General features: G+C 51.7%; 1 protein-coding gene and 1 long non-coding RNA gene across 2 annotated transcripts; one reads left to right on the plus strand and one right to left on the minus strand.

Moving 5' to 3' along the window:
- Positions 1–768: 768 nt before the first annotated feature.
- On the minus strand, positions 769–5,760 carry Mex3a (mex-3 RNA binding family member A). Its single transcript, XM_076863525.1, has 2 exons — positions 5,307–5,760; positions 769–1,877 (listed from the first exon to the last, which is right to left on the minus strand). Exons 1-2 carry the CDS (start codon positions 5,758–5,760, stop codon positions 769–771), a joined length of 1,563 nt encoding a protein of 520 aa, XP_076719640.1.
- A 757-nt stretch (positions 5,761–6,517) lies between these two features.
- On the plus strand, positions 6,518–19,512 carry LOC143404847 (uncharacterized). Its single transcript, XR_013091934.1, has 2 exons — positions 6,518–6,896; positions 19,248–19,512. It is a non-coding gene; the product is annotated as an uncharacterized LOC143404847 (long non-coding RNA).
- Positions 19,513–20,849: the final 1,337 nt, after the last annotated feature.

The raw sequence follows: 20,849 nt of genomic DNA on the forward strand, positions 1-20,849 counted from the left end.
AGAAAAAAGAACTAGAAAAAAGGAAAAAGCAAAGAAGAACCAAAGGAAGGAAGACAGGGAAGAACTGGAGGGGCGGAGAGTGGCGCAGCTCTCCAGACTCCTCTAGCCCAGCCTTGCGAGGACAGATGAATTCTGAGCCCTTTATTGATTGACAGGCTGCTCCCCATCCCACCTGCCCCACAGAAGATCTATGCAGACTTCTGCTGGGCGGCAGTTCCCCTATACTATAGGAAAGTCTGGGAACAAGTTTCCCAAACAGGATATGGGTGGGGGTGGGGGGGTTGCTAAAGGGTGACGTTAGGAGGTCGGAGGTCAGGACCAGAGAGGGCCAAGAACTGCAAAGAGCACCTCTAGATACAGATGGTAATTCTCCCTCTCCCTTTCCCCACCCCCTCCACAGAGGACAGGGCAGTAACACATAGTTGGGGAGGTGGGCAGAGGGGGTCAGGACGCCTTAGCGGCCACCTCTGGCAAAACAAAAGTTTCTCTTAGCTGCTTCCAGATTTAAGGGTGTGTTGAGGTATCAGAGTTGTAACTCTAGTAAAATTTTCGGTCTGGCCCCCCTCCCAATCTTTCCAAGGCAGGGTGACCAGAGGCTCTGAAAGTCCCTCCAGCCACCATGGCCTCCCTTCCACCCCCCTCCCCAGCGAGCGAATATCTGTAAGCACCTAGCCCTGCAAAACTCATTGATTTCCAAAAGGCCCTAGTGGAAAAGAGGTCCAGGGCTGGCCCCTGGGGAGTGGGCCTAGGACACAGGGGGCAGGGGACTTAAGAGAATATTCGGATGGCTTGCGTGGCTGTGATGTGGCAGACGGGACACTCCGGGTCCGTCCTCTCGCAGATGCGTACTGCACACTCCATGCAGAACAGGTTGTGTCCGCAGGGCACGAGGGCGGCAGTCACTTCGCTCTCAAAGCACACCATGCAATCTCGCCCGCCACCGGGGCTCCGCAGGCCGCCTCCCCCGAGTTTAGAGAAGCCCTGGAGCGGTTCTCCTGGCGGGCGCCTGGGGAGTCCGGCCAGCTCGGGTCCTGCAGAGGTGGCAGGCGATCGGTGTGCACCAGGCGGCCCAGCCCGGGCCTTGGCGGAAGAGGAGGAGGAGGAGGAGGCGGAGGAGAAGAGCACTGAGGTGGGCGTGGCGTTCTCCTGGCCCGCCCACAGCGGGGGGCTAGTCTCGGCCACACCGTAGTACACGTCCTGCTTGCCCACGCCATAGCCCGGAAACAGGTATCCGCCGTAGCCAAAGTCCCCGCCTTGCTCGCCCAGGCGCGGGGCCTCAAAGCCAGAGTCCACTCCACACTCGCCAATGCAGCCCAGACTGTTCTGCCTGAAGGTGGAGAGCGGCTTGCAGCCTGGTGGGTGGACCCGCCAGGCATCCGAGTAGCGACTGTCGAGCGCGGCGTCGGGGCTCCCGGCCAGGAAGTCGTTCTCATTGTTGTACTCGAGGATCTTGCCCGTGCGCACGGCGATGTGCGTCTCGATCTCTTCGCGTGCACGCTCCACGTTCCCCGGGGCACCAGTGATCTCAAACACCGGATCCCGGTCCCGGCTCGGCGTGATAATGTACGTGTTGGTCTGCTGCTGGATGCGCTTGATGGTTGCCCCCTTGGGGCCCACCACCAGGCCCACTACTCGGTAGGGCACTCGCACACGGATGGTCACCTGGCCCGGCAGTGCAGGGGCCACACCGAAGGCTGCGCCTGACTTGTTGCGGGAGGCGCGGATCATAGAGAAATGCTCAGCTGCTGAGATGATCTCCCGACGGGCTGTGGCCACATCCTCTCGCCGCCCGGTCACCATGAACACGGGCTCCTCGCCCCGAACCGGTGTCTTGATGTAGGTGTTGGTCTTGGCCCTCAAAGCCTTAATCTTGCAGCCTGGGATACAGTAGGGAAAGGGAAGAGAAATAAACTTACAAGACCAGGAGGTTCGTGTTAGGACTAGATAGCTCCGGGTTCCTTCCCAGATGCCCAGCTTTCCTCAAACCCTTCAGTCCGCCCAGTGAAGACTTCACCACCGCACACACAGCCCACCCAACTTGAACAATCCACTCACGGGATCTCAGATCTACCCAGTGTCTCTGTTAACCACAGACTTCAAAACGCACCAACTTCCACTCAAGTTCCATCCAGGACCTTCCGAATTCACTTACTCCTCCGAACCCCCAAATAATCATCCTCCCAGACAAATTGCTCCCCTATATCTATTCAAAAACTCCTCCCCGAACATTTGCTGTCCCCTCAATTTTTCTGGCTACTGACAAACTTCCAAATCACTTACTACCACCCCCATCTGTCACCAACCCCAGTCTTTACACTGAACCCCAATGCATTCAGTAACCTCACAATCTACCCCTCATTTAGCCTCCATTCATCACAAGTGTCCTGCAGCTGACTCAGGAACACTGACCTCCATCTGCTCTGTGACCTCCCCCCCATGTCTTCTACCCAGTAGTCTCTCTCTCTGAGGGTCCCCAAATCATAATGCATTTGCAGCAATTGGTGCAGAGGGGGATGCTGGGGAGGGTCTGAGAATCAGAATTTCAAGGGAGAACGGAGGAGTAGGATGATAAAGAAAACCCTGTGTGGAGGAGCAGCATGCAACCCATGTCACTCCTGTCCCCTTGACCCTGGTGGGGCGGGGGGAGGAGAGCTGAGATGGGCTAGGGGCTGAGTAGGGTGGTGGAAAAGGGTATTCTGGATCCATACCTCTGCTTTGAAAGAGGAGTGGGTCAAAGCTGGGAGGCTGGAGGGAGAGGCAGGAAGAGAAAAAAGAAATACAAGACAAAGAGACAAAGAGGGAGAAGGGGAGAGAGAAAAGTGAGGGAGGCTGGGGTGCAGCACGGTGGGGAAAGGCTAGAGACCTCCACGGCTGGCTACACAAGCCCTCTCCTCCTCCTCCACATGCCCTGCATGCCCCCAGTCTCAGAGGACCACACTCTTCCTCGAAGCACACATGGCACATGCCTGTGAGTTTGCACACATGCACTAAGAGCAGCGGTGCGGAGTGCTGTTATCTCAACAACACCCGTGGGGTGAGCACAAGATACACTTTCATATGCCCCTTTCACTTGCACACGGGGTCCTGGTGTTTCCATTCCCATCCTCCCCAGCCAGCACACAAACTGCACATTCCTGAGCACACAAATAACTTTGGCCCCATTCACACACAGCTGTGCTCACACCCATCTCCACCAACAATTCACTCTCCCCTTTCTCTCTTCCCAACACACCACCTATCCAAATCCAAGTGGTCCACTTTTCTGACTGCCCCAACCCTCCAACCACAAGCCAAAGTGAGCTCTTTCTTTCTTTGTTTCTTTTTTTTAAATCTCCTTCCTCCACTCCAGATGGCTTCTTCCTCAGCCTTTGGCAGTTAAGTCCTACCTGTTGTCAAGCCCACATCTGTGCTGCTTTAATATCAGTAAATGATTGTTCTATTTGTGAGACTTGGAGGGTTGCGGAGCTTTAAAGTCCCCTCTCCTGCCACTCCTACTAACATGCCATCTGATGGGCACCTGGGTTCAGGCTCTAAGTTTGGGGTCAGTAACTTAAGTGGGAGCTAGGTATATTTCAGAGTTGGGGCTGGAGTGAGGGGAGGCCAGGGTATACGGCTAAAGAGGAAATCTAGAGGCCTGGAGGGACAGGACTGGGGTGGGCCTCATCCTGGGTTCTGCAGTTCTGAACAAGTATCTCTTGAAGGAAAAACCCACTGGGCCTCACCTTCCTAGAGGTCAAATAGAGAGCATTAACATTGCAGCAGGAGGAGGGGGGTCAGACAAGAGGGAGGACTTCCATGTACTTAAGGAATGAGGGGAGGGGGAGGCATATCTTCTCTGAATAGGAGAAATCCCCCTACTTTTATGATGCAGAGGCAGAAGAGTAAAGAATGACTCCATTAAATTCCGGGTCCTCCCAAGACCACCCCTACACCCAAGAAAAGATATTAGTGTCCCCACCCAGTTTTAGGATCAGGATCCCCAGTTTCTAAGAAGAGGAAATCCAACTTTCTAAATCAGAAATCTCAGGAGATCAGGAGCCCCAGAGCGGTTCAGGGCCATGCAGGGGAGTGGCACCCTCCCCTCCTCCATTCTGCTTTCTAAATTCCCCAGCCCCCAGACTCCCAGTGGATGAGGTGGGATGTGGAGTAGCCCCCCCCCCCCTGCTTCCCCTCCTCCGCCGCCAGAAGCCGGCCTCCTCCCTCACTCCGGGCCGGAATGCAGCTCCTCTATTGTTCCCCACTGTGGGACAGCTCCTCCCCCGCTCCTCCCCCACCCCACACCTCCCCAGCCCAGCCCCTTCGCAATTTCCAAATCCCGCCCCCCCCTTTGGGAAACTGGGAGAGGGAAGGGTCCCCAAGATCCCGTCTGCTCAATTTGGACCCTTACCAACACCCCCACCCACCCAGCCGCCCAGGGATGCTGGGCTGAGGAGGGTGCGGTATCAGACATTCTACGCTGGATTAATACTACACCCCCTGCCAACACACCCAGACACACACCCCTCGCCAAATTTCCAGGTGAAGGCTTCTCACCCTTACCCCGGCATTTCCCCTCCGGCCCTGTCCCACTTTCTCACTCAGAGACCCCTCTCCAGGCCTCTGGCCCCAGGCCGTGGCCAGCCCAGAACAAAAGCCAGAGAGGAAGCAGCGGTCCACACCAGGACTAGCACTTCCTTGGAGACACCCCTTCCAAAACACCGAGGATCCTCCAACTTTGGTGTGTGGGTAACCACGGGAACCCCTCCTCCCAGCGGCCCCCCATTCCACCTCTCCCCCAGACCCGGACCCTCGGAGAGCCACACCCCCTTCCATTCCTACACTCAGCCCAACAAAGAGACAGATACTCAGGCTGGCTTCCCGGGCCAGGTCTCCCCCAAAGTCCTTAACTCCAGGCAGCTGGGGGTCCCAGGAGTGCCCCCCTCCCCAACCTACAAGCAGATACTGAACTAGGGGCTCCTGCGCAACTCTTTGCACATTCCATCAGTTTTTCTAGCTAGGAGCGGACACCCCCTCCGGACAGCCTCCCTGGATTGGGAGGCCGGTCCCCCTCCCCTTTCCCTCTTCCCAGTTCGAGGATATTTCTTTGTCTAAGGGCAGAGCCCTGGGGAAGGAAGGGTCTGGAGAACCGTCCCGACTGAGGGTAGCAGGGAACTTTGTGGCACTTGGAAATCAGGGTAGGGGGCGGGTCCCCCTTTGTGGGGAAGGGACAGGGCAGGGGCGGGCAAGAGAGGAAGAAATGAACTTTGCGCGCGGGGAATGGGGTGCCCCCCACTCCAGCCCACTCCGTGGTCCCGGTGCCCGCTTACCTTGTCTGCCCACGATCTCGGCCACGTGCTCAGAGGTGGGCACGGGTACACACTCCGTGGTGTTGCTACTGCCCTTCAGGCGCAGCTCGGCCTCTTTGTAGAGAGCGCAGAGCTTGGCGTCGCTCGCCCCTTTGGGGGCGGTGGGGGGCTGGGGCGTCTGCGCCGCGGGGGCCGCTGTCGGGGCGGCCGGGGGCGCCGCGGGCGGCGGCGGCGGGGCCGGCTGCGGGGGGGCGGCCGGCTGCGCGGGGGCGCCGCCCCCCCCACCTCCCCCGTCCTCGCCCGCCGTGGGGGCGGGGGGCTCCCCCAAACCCAGGAGGCAGAGTTGATCAAGAGCCAGCTGAAGGGCGCGCTCGTCTTCCAGCAGCCCTCGGTCCTTAGCGCTTCCCCCGAAACATCCTAGTTCTCCAAAGCCCCCATTTCTTTCCATTATTCCAGATACCACTAGACTAGGCATGGCGAAACAAAAGCTGGGGGAGAGAGAGAGAGAGGGAGAGAGAGAGGTGGTGGAAGGGAAAAGAGGAGAGAGGAGGGGAGGGGAGAGGAGAGGAGGGGGTGTGTGGGGAGGGGGGAACAAAGAACTGGGGAGGGGGGAAGAAAGCGAGATAGAAAGATAGCCCCTCCCCCTGAGCCCCCCTCCCCAAACACCCTGTAACCCGACTCCCCTCGCCCCAGCCCCCGGGGTGGGGGTGGGGGTAAAGAGAAGCAAAACCAAGAAAGCCGATCTCCGCTCCTCTCCGGGGGTGACGGGGGGCGGGGGGCTGCGGGATCTCGGCCCCCACCCCTCCCGCCTCGGACCCGGGAGTCTCTAGTCTCCGCCGTCCAGACGCCCCCCTTAGGCTCCCGCACCAAGCCCCAGTCCTGGAGCTGCGCGCCGTGGCCCCCAGTAGAGCCCAGCCCCTTCCAGCGCTCAAACTCTTTTGTTTTAAATGAACTGGATGGAGCAGCATGGAACTGACGGGAGGGGGGCGCGCCGGGGGCGCCCGGGGCATGCCGGGAGTTGTAGTTTCCCGCCCTCGGGGCGCGGGGACGAATTCCTTGACCCGAGGCGGGTAGGGATGTGCCTTTGGCTCTCTACCCACCGCTCCCAGGCAAAGCTAGGGGTGGGGTGGATGTCGAGGTCCCTAATTTTCCTGGGGGCGGATACGGGGAGAGGGGACAGTGTGTAGAAACAGACGGGTGTGAAAAGGACGGTCGCTCCTCGCCCCCTAGCGCGCGGCTCCCTCCCGGTCCCGGCCCGTCCGGGCCCTCTTTCTTATGGTAATGAAGGGGCCGGGGCGGGAGCGGTCCCCGCTCGGTCACAGCGGCTCCCCTCTCCCCTCCTCCCCTCCCCGCCCGCTCCCTCGCGCACCCCTCCCCGCCGCCGGAGTCGAGTCGGCCCGGCCGCGGGGAGAGGTTCTCGGCGCGGCAGACAAAGCCCGCAGCCGCGATGGGGGGAGGACCGGCCTCGGCGCTCCGTGGGCCCGGAGGGGGTGCGGGCTGGGCGTGGGCCCTTGGCAGAGAATGGGGCTCCCCATCCTTAAGCAGCAGACTGTCCCCCTCCCGCCCCCTCGGCCCCCCTGTCCCGGAGATCTCAGAGGCGCCGGCTGGGAGGTGAGTTAGTCCGCGTCCTTCCGAGCCGTGGAATGGGCGGGGAAGCTGGAGTGACGCGGGAGGAAGACGAGGGAGAAGGGGCCGGAGAGCCGCGAGGCGGCCAAAGTCCTGGTGAGGCCTTGAACTTCGGTGTAGCCGACGGAGGGAGCAAAGACCGGGGTCTGCCGGGAACCCAGGCTTCCTTCGGGCCTGCGCTGGGAACCCGGTCTGGGGGTGATCTGCTTCTCAACACCAAGCATCAGTCCACTCTGCTTCGCTCGCCTCTGTCCAGCTGAACACCCGTTAGTTTAGCCCCTCTGAAGCTGGGAATTTGGTGAGAGTTGAAAATAAGTTTTGAAAGGCTTGAATCAGACAGTTGGACACCTTCAGGAGGCATTTGGGGAAGTCGAGGTGCAACGCAATATTGTCTTCTCCCCTTTACCCCATGCCTTCGGCTTTTTTTTTTTTTTTTTCCCCTCTTCTTTTTGTTACCGTTTTTATCTCTGGGTCTTTCCCAAGAGAATGAATGACACTGCAGCTTGAGGGCTTGAGATTAGACTTTCCAAAAGTTTTATAAGAATGGGTGGGTGACAACAACAAATATATCCACAATACACTGATTTAAAAATAAATAAATAAATAAATAAATAAATAAATAACAGAAAGATCAGTAGAGAGAGAGGAGCAGGAGCAGGGGCAGATAGAAAGGGGAGGGGGTAAAATGCTGCAGACTGAATTAGAGCTAATTATATTCCACGCTTTTGTGATTATGTCAAAATGTATCATAATGTTATATATAACTAAAAAAAGAAAAGAATGAGTGGGTGAGCCACAGTGATAAGGTGTCCTTTTCTAGAGTGCCTTGGGAACTGAAATCTGAACTAGTTTTCTTGGAGGCAGGGAAATGGGTGACATGACCTCATAGACTCTGCACTTTGAGGCCCTAAAGGCTAAGCAAATTTAAACTTAGTTGCCCCAATTGATTCTTGGAAACACTGACTTTTCACACCAAGGAAACGGTGGAATCCCTGGAGGTGCTGAGGGGTTGCCACACTGCAGGGCTCTTTCTCCTTTGCTGGGCAGATCCAAGGAAGGAGAAGCCTGGACCCAGAACCCCAGAATTCTCCAGAGTTGAGGCAGGGTGTTCCCTGGATGGAGGGTTTAACAGAAGATAACAACAAATCTTATTGTGGGGTTGGGTACTATTGCCATCAAGCAGGAGTAGAAGAAGAATGGGAAAGACAGGGCCCTGGAGAGTGGACTGTTTCAGACACTTGTCCCCAGAAACCTGGATTGGAGGATCCTTGGTACAGGAGACTACAGGGCTCTCATCTGGGGAAGTTTATACTGAAGACCAGGTGACCGTTTTTCACATTAATGGAAAGAGCAGATAGTTGCATAGGACTTATTGTGTGTCAGGCATTTTTGTAGGGTTACCAGATGGCTTGAGCTTTCCTGTCCCCGTTGAAATGAGATTCCCCCCAGACACCCATCCTGAATTTGTCCTACCTCTGCTTTCCTCCCCAATAAGCCAATTAAAGCAGGAGGTTAATGACCAAAGAAGCCATGGGGATTTGGCCAGGGTGGAAAACAAAGGGCAGAAACAAGTGTGTGTGAGTGGGCATGACTACTAAGTGGGGAAGGGACAGGCCGAAGGGCGAGGTGGGCAAGGTGAGTCCCTGCTGGGCCTACATCACTGATCCAACAAGCAAAAATCAGCCCTTTGAGTGTGTAAATGTCCACCCTGGGGCTTACACTGCGACTCCAGGCAAATATCCTCCAAGGCAGGAGAGGAGCCTGTGTGAACCTGGCACCTGGAGGGCAGGACATGCTGGTGCCCGTGCACGCACACTTAGATGTGTGGCATGGTGTACGTGGTGTGTGTAGCATATGCCTCCAGGTCATGTGGGGGCGTGCCTAAGCACAGAGGGACCTGAGGGTGGACACCTAGAGGAGGCAGGTTTGGGGTGGGTTTTGTTTTATTGCCTTTTTTTTTTTTGTACCAGGGATTGAACCCAGGAGTACTTAACCACTAAGCTACACCCCCAGTCCCTTTTTTATATTTTCTTTTAGAGACAGGGTCTCACTGAGTTACTCAGGGCCTCAATAAGTTGCTGAGCCTGGCTTTGAACTTGCAATCCCCCTGCCTCAGTCGCCAGAGCTGCTGAGACTACCAGCAGGGTGGGTTTTTTCCAAGCTTCCTGAAGCCAATGGGCTCCTTTGTTCAGTTCCCCCTCCACTAACAGTCCTGCCAGCCAGGCTATAGCCAAGCCACCTTGCTATCCAGGGGCTCTTCTCCCCCAACCCCTGCCTGCTCAATCTAAGGTTATGGCAATGAGAGCAGAGGCCTTACTTTAAAAATACCCCTACTCTTTGCCTTATGACAGAAAGGTATATAGGTGGCATGTCTCTCTCCTTGAGGACCTTGGAGGACCAAACTCTCTCTCCTCTTTTTTTTTTTTCTTCCCTAGTATTGGGGATGGGATCAAAAGTCTTAAGCATGCTAGATGGGTGCTCTGCCACTAAACTATATCCCTAGCCCTCTCGCCTTCACACCTGTACCGAGGACTGAACTTAGGGGCACTGTACCACTGAGCTACATCCCCAGCCCTTTTTAATTTTTTATTTTGAGACAAGGTCTCACTAAGTTGCTTAGGGCCCCACTAAGTTGCTGAGGCTGGCCTCAAACTTGAGATCCTCTTGGCTTAGCCTCCCTAGTTGCTGGGATTATAGGCATGTGCCACAGTGCCCAGCTAGCTTTCTCATCTTAACTATTGTATCCCCTACCCTGGATGTCCCAGCACTGAGCACGTACCCTGTCCACAGCAGAGGTTCAGTAAGTGTATGTGAATGTGTGTATGTATTTAAATTATTGTAGCATTTCTTTAAAAAAAAAAATATATATATATATATATATTTTGTAGGTGAACACTGAGGATGGAACCCAGTGCCTCACACATTGGAGGCAAGTGCTTTATCAAGAACTGCAGCCCCAGCCCCCTTTCTTTAATTAGAGACAATGTCTTTCTAAATTGCTTTAGGGCCTCCTGTGTTGCTGGGAGTGCAGGTATGCACCACCACACCTGGCAGTAAGGATGCACTGAGTATAACTGCATTTTTTTAAATTTAGTTTTTAGTTGTAGGTGGACACAATACCTTTATTTTATTTACTTATTTATATGTCGTGCTGAGGATTGAACCCAGGGCCTCATGCATGCTAGGTGAGCGCTCTACCGCTCAGCCCCAGCACCAGGCCCAGCCCTAGGTATAACTGCATTTTTAAAATTTCAAAGTGTAAGAGGAAGGGACAGGGCTCTGGAACCAAACATGCTGTTTGTTAGTTAGTTCTGCCACCTTGGGGAGTCCTGTACCTCTGAGCCTCAATTTCCTCACCTCTAAGATAAAAATCATATGCCAAGTCCCTAGCCCAATACCTGGCTCCTCTCAGGTGTTCAGTCAGGGTCAGTTTCCTGGCCCTTCTTATTCTGTCCTTGTGGTTGACTTTAGGTAGATTGTGGTCTTCACTAATTAATTTTTATTCATTCATTTAGCCAGACACTTTTTTTTTTTTTTTTTGTAGTACTAAGGATTGAACACAGGGGCACTTAACCACCTCACCACATCCCCAGCCCTTTTTATATATTTTATTAGAAACAGGGTCTCATTGAGTTGCTTGGGGCCTCGCTAAGTTGCTAAGGCTGGCTTGGAACTTGCGATCCTCCTGCCGCAGCCTCCCAAGTCACTGGGATTACAGGCATGCTCCAACTGCCTGACTCAGTCACTTCCTTTTGAGCTCCTATAGGATATGCTAGGTGCTGGAGAAGAGTCTGACCCATGATGTGTCACTTGAAGTCAGTTCTAGGTCAACTTGCTGAAATAAAATGATCCCAGCCAAACAGCGGATAATTCCAAAAATAATTCCCATTATGCACTGGCATGCAGGCGAATTCTGTCTGTCTGCCTCTCTCTTCTCTCTCTTTTCTTTCTTCTCTCTTTATCTCTTTCTCTCATACACACACACACACACACACACACACACACACACACACACACAGGCCTGGCTGCAGGGCAGGAAAGGTGACACGGTGAAGAGAGGTTTGTAGGAGGCTAGAGGACAGGAGAGCAGTGGAAACCACGGGCTGTGCTTGTCTGTGGAGTCCTGTCCCTTCTGTCCTCTGAGCACCTGTTATTGCTGTCTACACACTAAGTACCAAGGGCTGGGGACCTACACCTAACATTTGTCCCTCCCTAGTCCTATTCTCAGAACCTTAGGGAGGAAGGGGGACACAGGAGGCTGCTCCCAAGGCTCCCTGCCAAGCAGGCTGGCCACACAAAAGCTCATCTCTCCCCTGTCCTTGCTTCTTACAGGATTCCTTCTCCATCTTTCCTGCTCAGCTGAGCCTCCTCTCCCCTGTTTTGTGGAGTTTCCATTTTCCTTTCTCCCTCCCAAATGAATTTAACTTTTATTTTATTTATTTATTTGTTTGTTTGTTTATTTATTTATTTTTATGTAGTGCTGAGGATCGAACCCAGGGCCTCATCTGTGCTAGGCAAGAGCTTTACCACTGAGCTACAATTCCAGCCCCTTTTCCTTTCATTTTAATGTCTGTGTTTTTTTTGTGTGTGTGTGGGTGTGTGTGTGGTACTGGGGATTGAACCCTGGAGTACTCTACCACTAAGCTATATCCCTAACCTGTTTTTGTTTGTTTGTTTTGAAACAGAGTCTCATTTAGTTGTTGAGGCTGGCCTCAAACTTGTAATCCTCCTGCTTCAGCCTCCTGAGTAGCTAGGATTACAGATGTGTGTCACCATTTTTCTTTTTAATACCCCTTCCTTGTGGGAAGTCCACCTGGCTATCTAATCTCCATCCTTCTTGCCAAATTTTCTCTGTTTTGTTGGAATGCCCTGGACTCATTAATTAATTTCAACCGACAATATATTAGGTAAAATTCTGTAGATCACTCAAAAGAAGTGTTAGACATGAACCCTGCTCTCTGTTTGAGATATAGAAACTAGCCTACATGACCCAGATCACATGGCCAATGAGGAGAAAATATGAGAGCAAAACAGTCTTTGGACCTGAAAGGCCCCAGAGGTTGAAGGAGAGCGCAACGCACTGGCTGCTCCTGTTCCCGTGTTCATCTCATCTCCAAGAGCTTTGTAGGCCCAGCCTGCAGTTTAGACTTGGACAGACAAACATGTCTGCTCCTCCTCTAGGACTATCCCAGCATTCCCCTCCCAGGTCCGCTGCACTGTCTGATTTCCCCAGGGAGAGCTGCTCCAAGGGACTGGGGTAGAGCCTGGGCCCCCCAGGACAGCTGGCTGACAGGGTCCCTGTGGGACTCAGGGCTGGACTCAGGCGTCCAGGAGGCAGGTGATACTGGAGCCTGTGACAGTTGGTCCCTAGATTCCTCACCCAGTGGCGCCAGCTCTGGTTTCTGGCTGGGAAGAGGGAGGGGGAGGGACACCTGGAGCCAGACAGGGCTGGGTACTCTCCTGGCTGCTGTGTGCATGTGTGTGTGCGCGTGCACATAGGCAGTAAACATGACTTTGGTGGGTTGTGGGGGGCAGTTTTTCCTGCTCTCTCTGTTCCAGGCACTGTGTGCTAGGTATTAGAAGGGGATTCTGAAGGACAAAGCCCAGTCTGAGCCTGGTGTGGTATTGCACACCTATAATCCCAGCAGTTTGAAGGCTGAGACAGGAGGACTGCAATTTCAAAACCAGCCTCAGCACCATCGAGGCACTAAGCAACTCAGAGAGACCCTGTCTCTAAATAAAATACAAAAAAATAGGGCTGGGGATGTGCCTCAGTGGTCGAGTGCCCCTGAGTTCAATCCCTGGTATCAAAAAAACATACAAACAAATTAAAATAAAAAACAGTCTGGGGCTGGGGATGTGGCTCAAGCGGTAGCTCGCTCGCCTGGCATGCGTGCGGCCCGGGTTCGATTCTCAGCACCACATACAAACAAAGATGTTGTGTCCGCGGAAAACTAAAAAATAAATATTAAAAATTAAAAAACAAAACAAAACAAACAAACAAAAAAACAGTCTGGCACAGATGAATTGATGGATATGATGTATAGAACAGGATATTCTGCATAGAATGCCTTGTTGGGATAGAAATTGAATGAGTTCTGGGCATGATGGCATACGCCCGTAATCTCAACAACTCAGGAGGCTGAAGGAGAAGGATTGCAAATTTGAGGCCAGCCTAAGCAATTTAGCAAATCCTGTGTCAAAATTAAAAAAAAAAAATTGGAAGGGCTGAGGATGCAGCTTAGCGTAGAGCACCCCCTTGGGTCCATCCCCTATATGGGTGGTGGGGATAGACGTTGAGTGAGGAAGTGGATAAATGAATAGTTCATTCATTATCTAATGGCCTCATTTTACAGAAGAGATGAAGGCCTAGAGAACTCAGGTCCTGTGACTCCCTTCTGCCTTCTGTTCCATCATACTTCCTTTTCAGGAAAGGGAAGAGGAAGACAGAGGATGGGAAAGGACTTGCTATTTCCTGAATGCCTGTTTGGTGCAGGATCTTTGCTTAGCCTTTTCAGACTTCATAGCTTTAATCTTCATAACTCCCTGAAGCTGGAGTTGCTGTCTCTCTGCTTAACAGGAGAGACCTGAGTCTCAGAGAGGTCAAGTGACTTGCCCAGGTCATACAGCCGGTAAGTCGAGACTTCAGTGCTCTACAGCAGAGCTTTCTGATGTCAGAGCCTGGGACCCCAGAGACAGTGATACCCAGTGAGTGCTTGGAGGCTGTGAAGGAATCCACTGTGGAGCTGGAGCAGATCGGAGAGGCTTCCTGGATGAAGTATCCGATGTCGCCTCTGAAGGATGGATGAGGTTTATTCTAAGGGAGAGAACTGGAGCGATATCTGGAGCTTGGTGGCAGAGGTGGCCAAGGAGTCTTGCTGGTTAGGTAGGTGGCTAGCTTTTTGTAGACCCTGGAGTGGACAGGTTCAAAAAACATTTTTTTGAGCCTTGCCACCAGATGGCACTGCAGGCCAGTTACCAGGAGGGGGCCCCTGGCTGGGTTCTGACCCTAGGGCACAAGTGCTCTTCCCCTGCTGAGCTAGGGCTCCATACTCTACCCTACACTCCTCAGATATCATCTCAGGCTTCCACTTGGCCCTCTCCGGCTTCTGATGGACATCCAGTATCGATGGGGCAATCAAGCTATCAGTCTATTCCTGATTTAGAATGAACACCCAGGTGGTGGGCATCTTGGTGGGTCCGATCCACTCCTTGGGTCATCCTGAGTCCCCTCCAGCTGTTTAGACTGGCTTATTGTCTAGCTCCCTCCTAACCCCCTGGGAGTCACTGTTGAGGGGAAAAATTAAGGAAACAGGCATCCAAGTCCAACCAAATTGGGTCTGAAGGGAAATGATATCTACCTAATGCCCAGCACAGTGGCACACACTTGTAATCCCAGTGGCTCTGAAGGCTAAGGTAGGAGGATTGTGAGTTCAAAGCCAGCCTCAGCAACTTAGCTAGACCCTGCCTCTAAGTAAAAAAAAGACTGGGGATGTGGCTCAGTGGTTAAGTGCCCCTGGGATTAATCCCTGGTATCAAAACAAACAATAACAACAACAACAACAACAAAAAAAAAAACTACCTAACAAGAATTTAAAGATTTTCACCAGTCAGTCAATATATAGTGATCACCTGCTATGTTGGGCACTGCTTTGGCATCAGAGATATATCAGAGAACAAGACATATAGAATCCTTCCTCTCATGGAGCCCATATTCTATGGGGGGAGGGGAGGCAAATGGTAAACAAATAGACAATGTCCTTTCTGGCAGTGATAATTGCTACAAGGAAAAATAAAATAGGGCTGGCACCTTAGCTCATGGCAGAGCACTCACCTAACAAGCAAAGGGCGCTAGGTTCAATCCCCAGTATAGCAGTGGTGCACACCTGTCATCCCAGTGATTCTGGAGGCTGAGGCAGGAGGACTGCAAGTTCAAAGCCAACCTGGCAATTTAATGAGACCCTGTCTCAAAATAAAAAGGGCTGGGGTCTAACTCAGTGGTAGAGGCCCCTGGGTTGAATCATTAATACCACTGAATAAGTAAATAATTTTTGTTGTGGTAGTGGTGCTGGCGATTGAACCCAGGGCCTTGGGCATGCAAGGCAAGCACTCTACCAACTGAGGTAGATCCCCAGCCCAGTAAATAATTTTTTTTTTAAGTAAAAAAAAAAAAAAAAAGCAGGATATGTAGGTGGAAGGGTTTGAGGTAGCTAATTTGGGAAAGATGATCATGTTGTGAGAATTTCACTGAACATATATGAAGCATGTAGCACAGTGCCTGGCATAGGTTAGTATTGTTACTATTCTTCCCTTTTTCTGCCATTCTTCTTCCTTGTACTCCCCTTCCTCTGCCCTGAATTGGAGAATTCCAATTCTGTCTCCTGGTTGCTGCCTCCTCCCAGCAACCCCTGCAGGGAAACAGGTGCTGGTTTGGGAACTGCAAGCCCAATTTCTGGCTCTGTTTCCACCAGTTTGAACTAGCTCCTCCCCCAGCTTCTGGTAAATGACATCACCATCCACCTGGTTGCTCAAGCCAGAGATCTGGAGCCTTCTCACAGTCCTCTCTTTCACCTAATTTCCTCCCATCCGGTCTAGCAACAAGTTCTCTCTACTAAACCTCAATAACATTTCCCAAGAACTGGGCCTGGGGGCTGGGGCTGTAGTTCAGTGGCAGAGCACTTGCCTAGCACATGTGAGGCACTGGGTTCCATCCTCAGCACCACATAAAAATGAATAAATAAAATAAAGGTATATATATGTATATATATGAATGAATGAACTGAATTAGTAGTAGAGCAATTGTCTAGCATGTGCAAGGCCCTGAGTTCAATCCTGAGTACCAAACAAAAGAAGAAATAAAAATCCCATGTCCATTAACTTCCTGTTACTCTTCTGCTCCTGCTACCCTCCCGATGTGAGCCATCGTCACCATGTCTGAAATTGCCTGTAACTGGTCTCCCTGCCTCTGTCCTTGCCTTGCCCCTGCCTGCTTCAGTCCACCCTCCACACAGCAGTCAGAGAGATCATTTAAAAGAAATCTAGCTGTCTGGGTGTGAGGGTGCTGTAATAACTCTGGAGGCTGAGACAGGACGATTGCAAGTTCAAGGCCAACCTCCTCAACCTAGAGAGTCCCACACCAATGTAGTGAGACCTGGTCTCAAAATAAAAAACAACAACAACAATAAAATCAAAATGCCTGAGTTCTAAATAAATAAATAATAAAAAACAAAAAGGGCTGAGGATGGGCTGGGGTTGGGGCTGGGGCTGGGGCTCAGTGGTAGAGCGCTTGCCTCGAACATGTGAGGCCCTGGGTTTGATCCTCAGCACCACAAAAAAATTAATTTCTAGTATCCAAGTAAATAAATAAATGGAAGAAATCTAACTGGGTTTGGTGACCAATCCTGTAATCCCAGTAATTCTAAAGATTGATGCAGGAGGATCCCAAGTTTGAGACTAGCCTGGGCAAGTTAGTTATAACCTATAACCAATCTCAAAATATAAAGGATTGGGAGCCTGGCGTAGTGGTGCACGCCTGTAATCCCAGTGGCTCTGGAGACTGAGACAGGAGGATTGTGAGTTCAAAGCCAGCCTCAGCTATGGTGAGGCACTAAGCAACTCAGAGAGACCCTGTCTCTAAATAAAATACAAAATAGGGCTGGGGATGTGGCTCAGTGGTCGAGTGACCCTGAGTTCAATCCCCAGTATATTCTAATAAATAAATAAAATCTACTCATGAAACCCTCCTGCTTGAAACCCTGAATTAGCTTTCCTTTGCCGTTAGATTCAGGTTCCTTCCTGTAGTTATGTTCTTCATGATCTGGCCCTTGTCCCCCTATCCTGCTGACCCTAAACCTCCCTCCCGTTACTCCGCCTTTCACCTGGGTAGGATAATGCTTATTCATCTTCAATTTCAATGTCATTTTCCCCCCCAGAAATTCCCCCTGGTTACTTTTGTGTGTCTTTTTTACCATTCCTGATAATTATATTGTAACTATCTATTTATTTGGTACCAGGGATTGAACCAAGGGGTGCTTAACCATTGAGCCATATCCTCTGCCCTCACCCTCGCCCTTTAATGTATTTTAATTAGAGATAGTGTCTCGCTGAGTGACAGGGCCTCACCAAGTTGCTGGGACTGGCTTTGAACTTGCGATCCTCCTGCCTAAGTCTCCTGAGCTGCAGGGATTACAGGCATGCACCACTGCACCCGTCCTGCTTATGTTTATTACTCCAATACATCAGAAGCTCGGTTGAGGACAAGAACTGGATCTAGTCTACTCCTGTGTTCCAGTGCCTGGCACACAGTAGGTGCTCAATACATGTTTGCTCTTTGGAAGTTGTGCCTGTTCATCTATACTTTCCTCCCCACCACATATGCTGCCCAATATTCAACTTCTCGCTCTGCTTTTCTACCCTATTTCATTCGCACACCCTGCTCCATGTCTTCCCTCTCTTTGTCACCTAACCTCTCACAGCTCCCCCATCTGGCCCCCAGGGGGTGCTGTCTGCAAGAGGCTTGGCCTATACAGTCACCGGATTCCTCAATTTCCACACCTAGACTGGGGCTCAGGAATGCGATCACTGTGCTAACTCACTGACGTAGCTTTTGGCTGGTGGCCCAGCAAATATCTCTAGACTGTAAACCCCTCCTCCCGGTCACTGCTGGCAAAATGAGACTTGCACAAGGAATGCATGGCTCACAGGCTCCTGCCAGGCCCTAGGCTCTTAGGCCTTTCACTTGCTTTCCCTCTGTCTTGAATGCACCCTCCAGACCTGTGTCATGTCCTCTGAGGAGCCTTCCTGGCCAAGCCGATGGATGTGCACCCCCACAAGGCTACAGCACCCAGGATTTGCCCCTGCTGGTAATTAGCCCTCAGTGTTCAAAGCCAATTTCCATGTTCTGCCTGCTATACTAGGCTGAAAGAGCTTCTAGCAGGACAGTGGATGTTTCTTTCCAAAGCCTAACACAAAGGAGGCACTCGGCACGTGATATGATAATAGTAATTGTTATTATTAGTGTTTTTTTTGTTTGTTTGTTTGTTTGTTTTTTTATACTGGGAATTGAAGCCAGGGATACTCTAGCACTAAGCTAGATCCTCAGCCCTTTTTCTTTTCTTTTTGGTAGTACTGGAACTTGAACCCAGGGTCTCACACATGCTAGGTGTGTGCTCTACCACTGGACTACATCCCCAGTCCTTATTTTCTATTTTGAGACAGGTATCACTAGGTTTCAGAGGCTGGCCTCAAACTTGAGATCTTCCTGCCTCAACCTCCCAAGTCCTGGGGTTGTAAGTGTGTGCTATGCTCCTGGCTCCAAATTTGTTGAGTCAATGATTGATTGAAAGGATCAAAGGGGGAAAATTCCATATGTAATTCTGAATAAGTCGTTCCTTATCTTTGGGTTTCAGTTTCCTCTTCTGTGAAGTTGGCACAGGAGAATTGTTATGCTGGTAAATGTTTAATAAAGAGGAGTGGGGAAAGCTGTGATTTGTGGCAAATATGAACCTCTATGGTGTAAATTCTCTCACCATGGCTGATTTCAATGTGAACACCGGGCTTTCATTAGCAGGTACAGCTGCTCTCAGCTCCACACTGCAGGTGAAGATGGTCTCCCAGGCACTTTTTTTTTTTTTTAAAGTACTGGGGAGTGAGCCAGGTGCTATGCATGCCTGTAATCCCAGTGGCTCTGGAGGTTGAGGCAGGAGGATTTCGAGTTCACAGCCAGCTGGAATTACAGGTTTGCACCACCACACCCGGCTGCACCTTCTTGCACTAGTCCCTATCCCAGCTCCCTCAGGAGCCTGGGGGGGGGTCAGAGATCAGGATGTTTTACACTTTCATTACGTCCCCAGACCTCCAAATATTTCTTGTATCCAGTCCCAAGTGTCCTCGAGGCACTTGCATGCCTTTCCAGATGGTTAACTGCCCTCTCAGGCATTCTTGGTAGACTACTCATGACCTACTGGTTGACCTCATCCTGATGTTCAGACCTTTGCAGAGAGACTACCTATTCTGGCCTCCCTATGTTTCTGTGCCCCAACTTTCCACATTGCCTAGAGCTCTCAGTGAGTAGGAGCTATGTCCAGTCTCAGTTTTTATCTTATTTGACTTCTGACCTCTGACCCTTTGGTGCCTCTGTCCTCTCAGAATTCCTTCTGCTTCTATGGGGATGTAGCTTAGTGGTAGAGCACTTGCCTAGCATGTGCTAGGGCCCTGGGTTCAATCCCCAGTGCTGCAAAAAGAAGAAATATTTAGTCCCTCCCTAGGTTTTCTGCTGCCTGCCTGGGGGTTCCTTTTTGGTCCCCTTCACCCATTTATCCTCCTTTGTCCACACAGCCAACGATTCCAGCCCTGGCTACAACTTTCTTCACCTGACTTTTCAAGCAGGAGCCTGTAGTTGGACAAGGAGCCTGCCTACCACCTGTGACTGCCTGCAGATTCCTTAGCACCTCTGAACCTGTTTTCCCTACCTATAAAATGAAGATAATGGTAGCAATTACCTCATGGAATTGTTGTACAATTAGTGGGGAAAATCATTTAAAGTACTGACATAGCAGCGTCCAGTACACAGAAAGTGCTTAATAAATGTTGGTTGTTATTATTCAGGATTCAGCTTAATCATCCCTTCCATAACAGCAAGCTGGGTCAGGTGCATCCAGTCCCTGACCCTGAACCTCCCCTTTTGAGAACTTCCACCACTTTAAAACGTTTCTGTGTGTGTGTGTGTGTGTGTGTGTGTGTGTTTTTTCAGGAATTAGGGATTGAAACTACATGGCTCTGCGAGCTAAACAGCCCCAGCCCTATTTTATTTTTAGTTATTTATTTTTGGTATGGGAATGGAATCCAAGGGATGCTGAGCCACATCTCCAGCCATTTTTCGTTTTTATTTTTTAATGTTTTCTTTTGGGACAGGGTCTCACTAAACTGCTTAGGGCCTCACTAAATTGCTGAAGCTGGCCTTGAACTCACAATCCTCCTGTCTCAGCCTCCCTAGTTGCTGGGATTACAGGTGTGTGCATCACACCTGGCAAGTTTCATCACTTGTTCCACGAGGATACACAGAAGGCACTGAGTAAATACTTGTGAATGAATGAGTGAGCAAAAGATATGGATTACTTTCTCTCCTGAAAGGACACGTGGCCAGGGCCTTCGGCTGCTCAGGGCTAGACACGCCCATCGGGAAGAAGGTGGGGCTGTCCGCGGGCCCCCTCCAGCAGGTGGCGCCAGCGCCTGTCGGTCTCTTCCCGGGGCCACCTCCCTTGCCCTGGCTGATCTCATCCACCAACGCTGAGAGGTCTAGCTGATGCTGGACAGATGGGGTCCTGACGCCCGAGCAAGGGTCCAGGCCCCAGGCAGCTGGGGTGACTCAACCCTCTCGAATTGCCTAGGATGGCCTTGCAATCCTCCTGTTTAAGAATCCCCAGTCGCTGGGATGACAGGCAGGCACCTCCTCACCCCTCTGGAAAGATGTTTGCCTATGAGTTTCCCAGAGGAACTTGGAAGGAAAGGGAGTGGGGCCACCGTGGAGGAAAGAGGCCCGCCAGAGGGATTGTGAGTGCAGACCATGAGAGTGACGGTGAGACTGGTGTTCTCCTGGGGACCTGAAATGAGAGACAGTTAAGTCAATCGAGAGTCAAAAGCTGAGATCTAGGAACCACAGTGTGGGAGGCCATGCGGTGAAATCAATCAGCCAAAGAGGAAGGGGAGGCCTGGTTTCCATGACAACGGTAGTGTTTGTGGCAAGCTGGGGACTCCTGGGTCCCCAGGGCCCATGAGCAGTGATTCATCACAGGAAAGGGAAGGCTGCAGAGGGACCCTGGTGCTAGGGACCGGATGCCCTGTGGCTCCTGCAGTCTCCCAACCCTGGCCCCTGGGTCTCTGCTGTGCCTGGGAGGGGACCTGAAGGATGGAGGAACTGAGCCCCCACTGGGGTCCACC

This window comes from Callospermophilus lateralis, chromosome 7 (assembly GCF_048772815.1).
Source record: "Callospermophilus lateralis isolate mCalLat2 chromosome 7, mCalLat2.hap1, whole genome shotgun sequence".
In the NCBI taxonomy this organism is placed as follows: Eukaryota; Metazoa; Chordata; class Mammalia; order Rodentia; family Sciuridae; genus Callospermophilus; species Callospermophilus lateralis.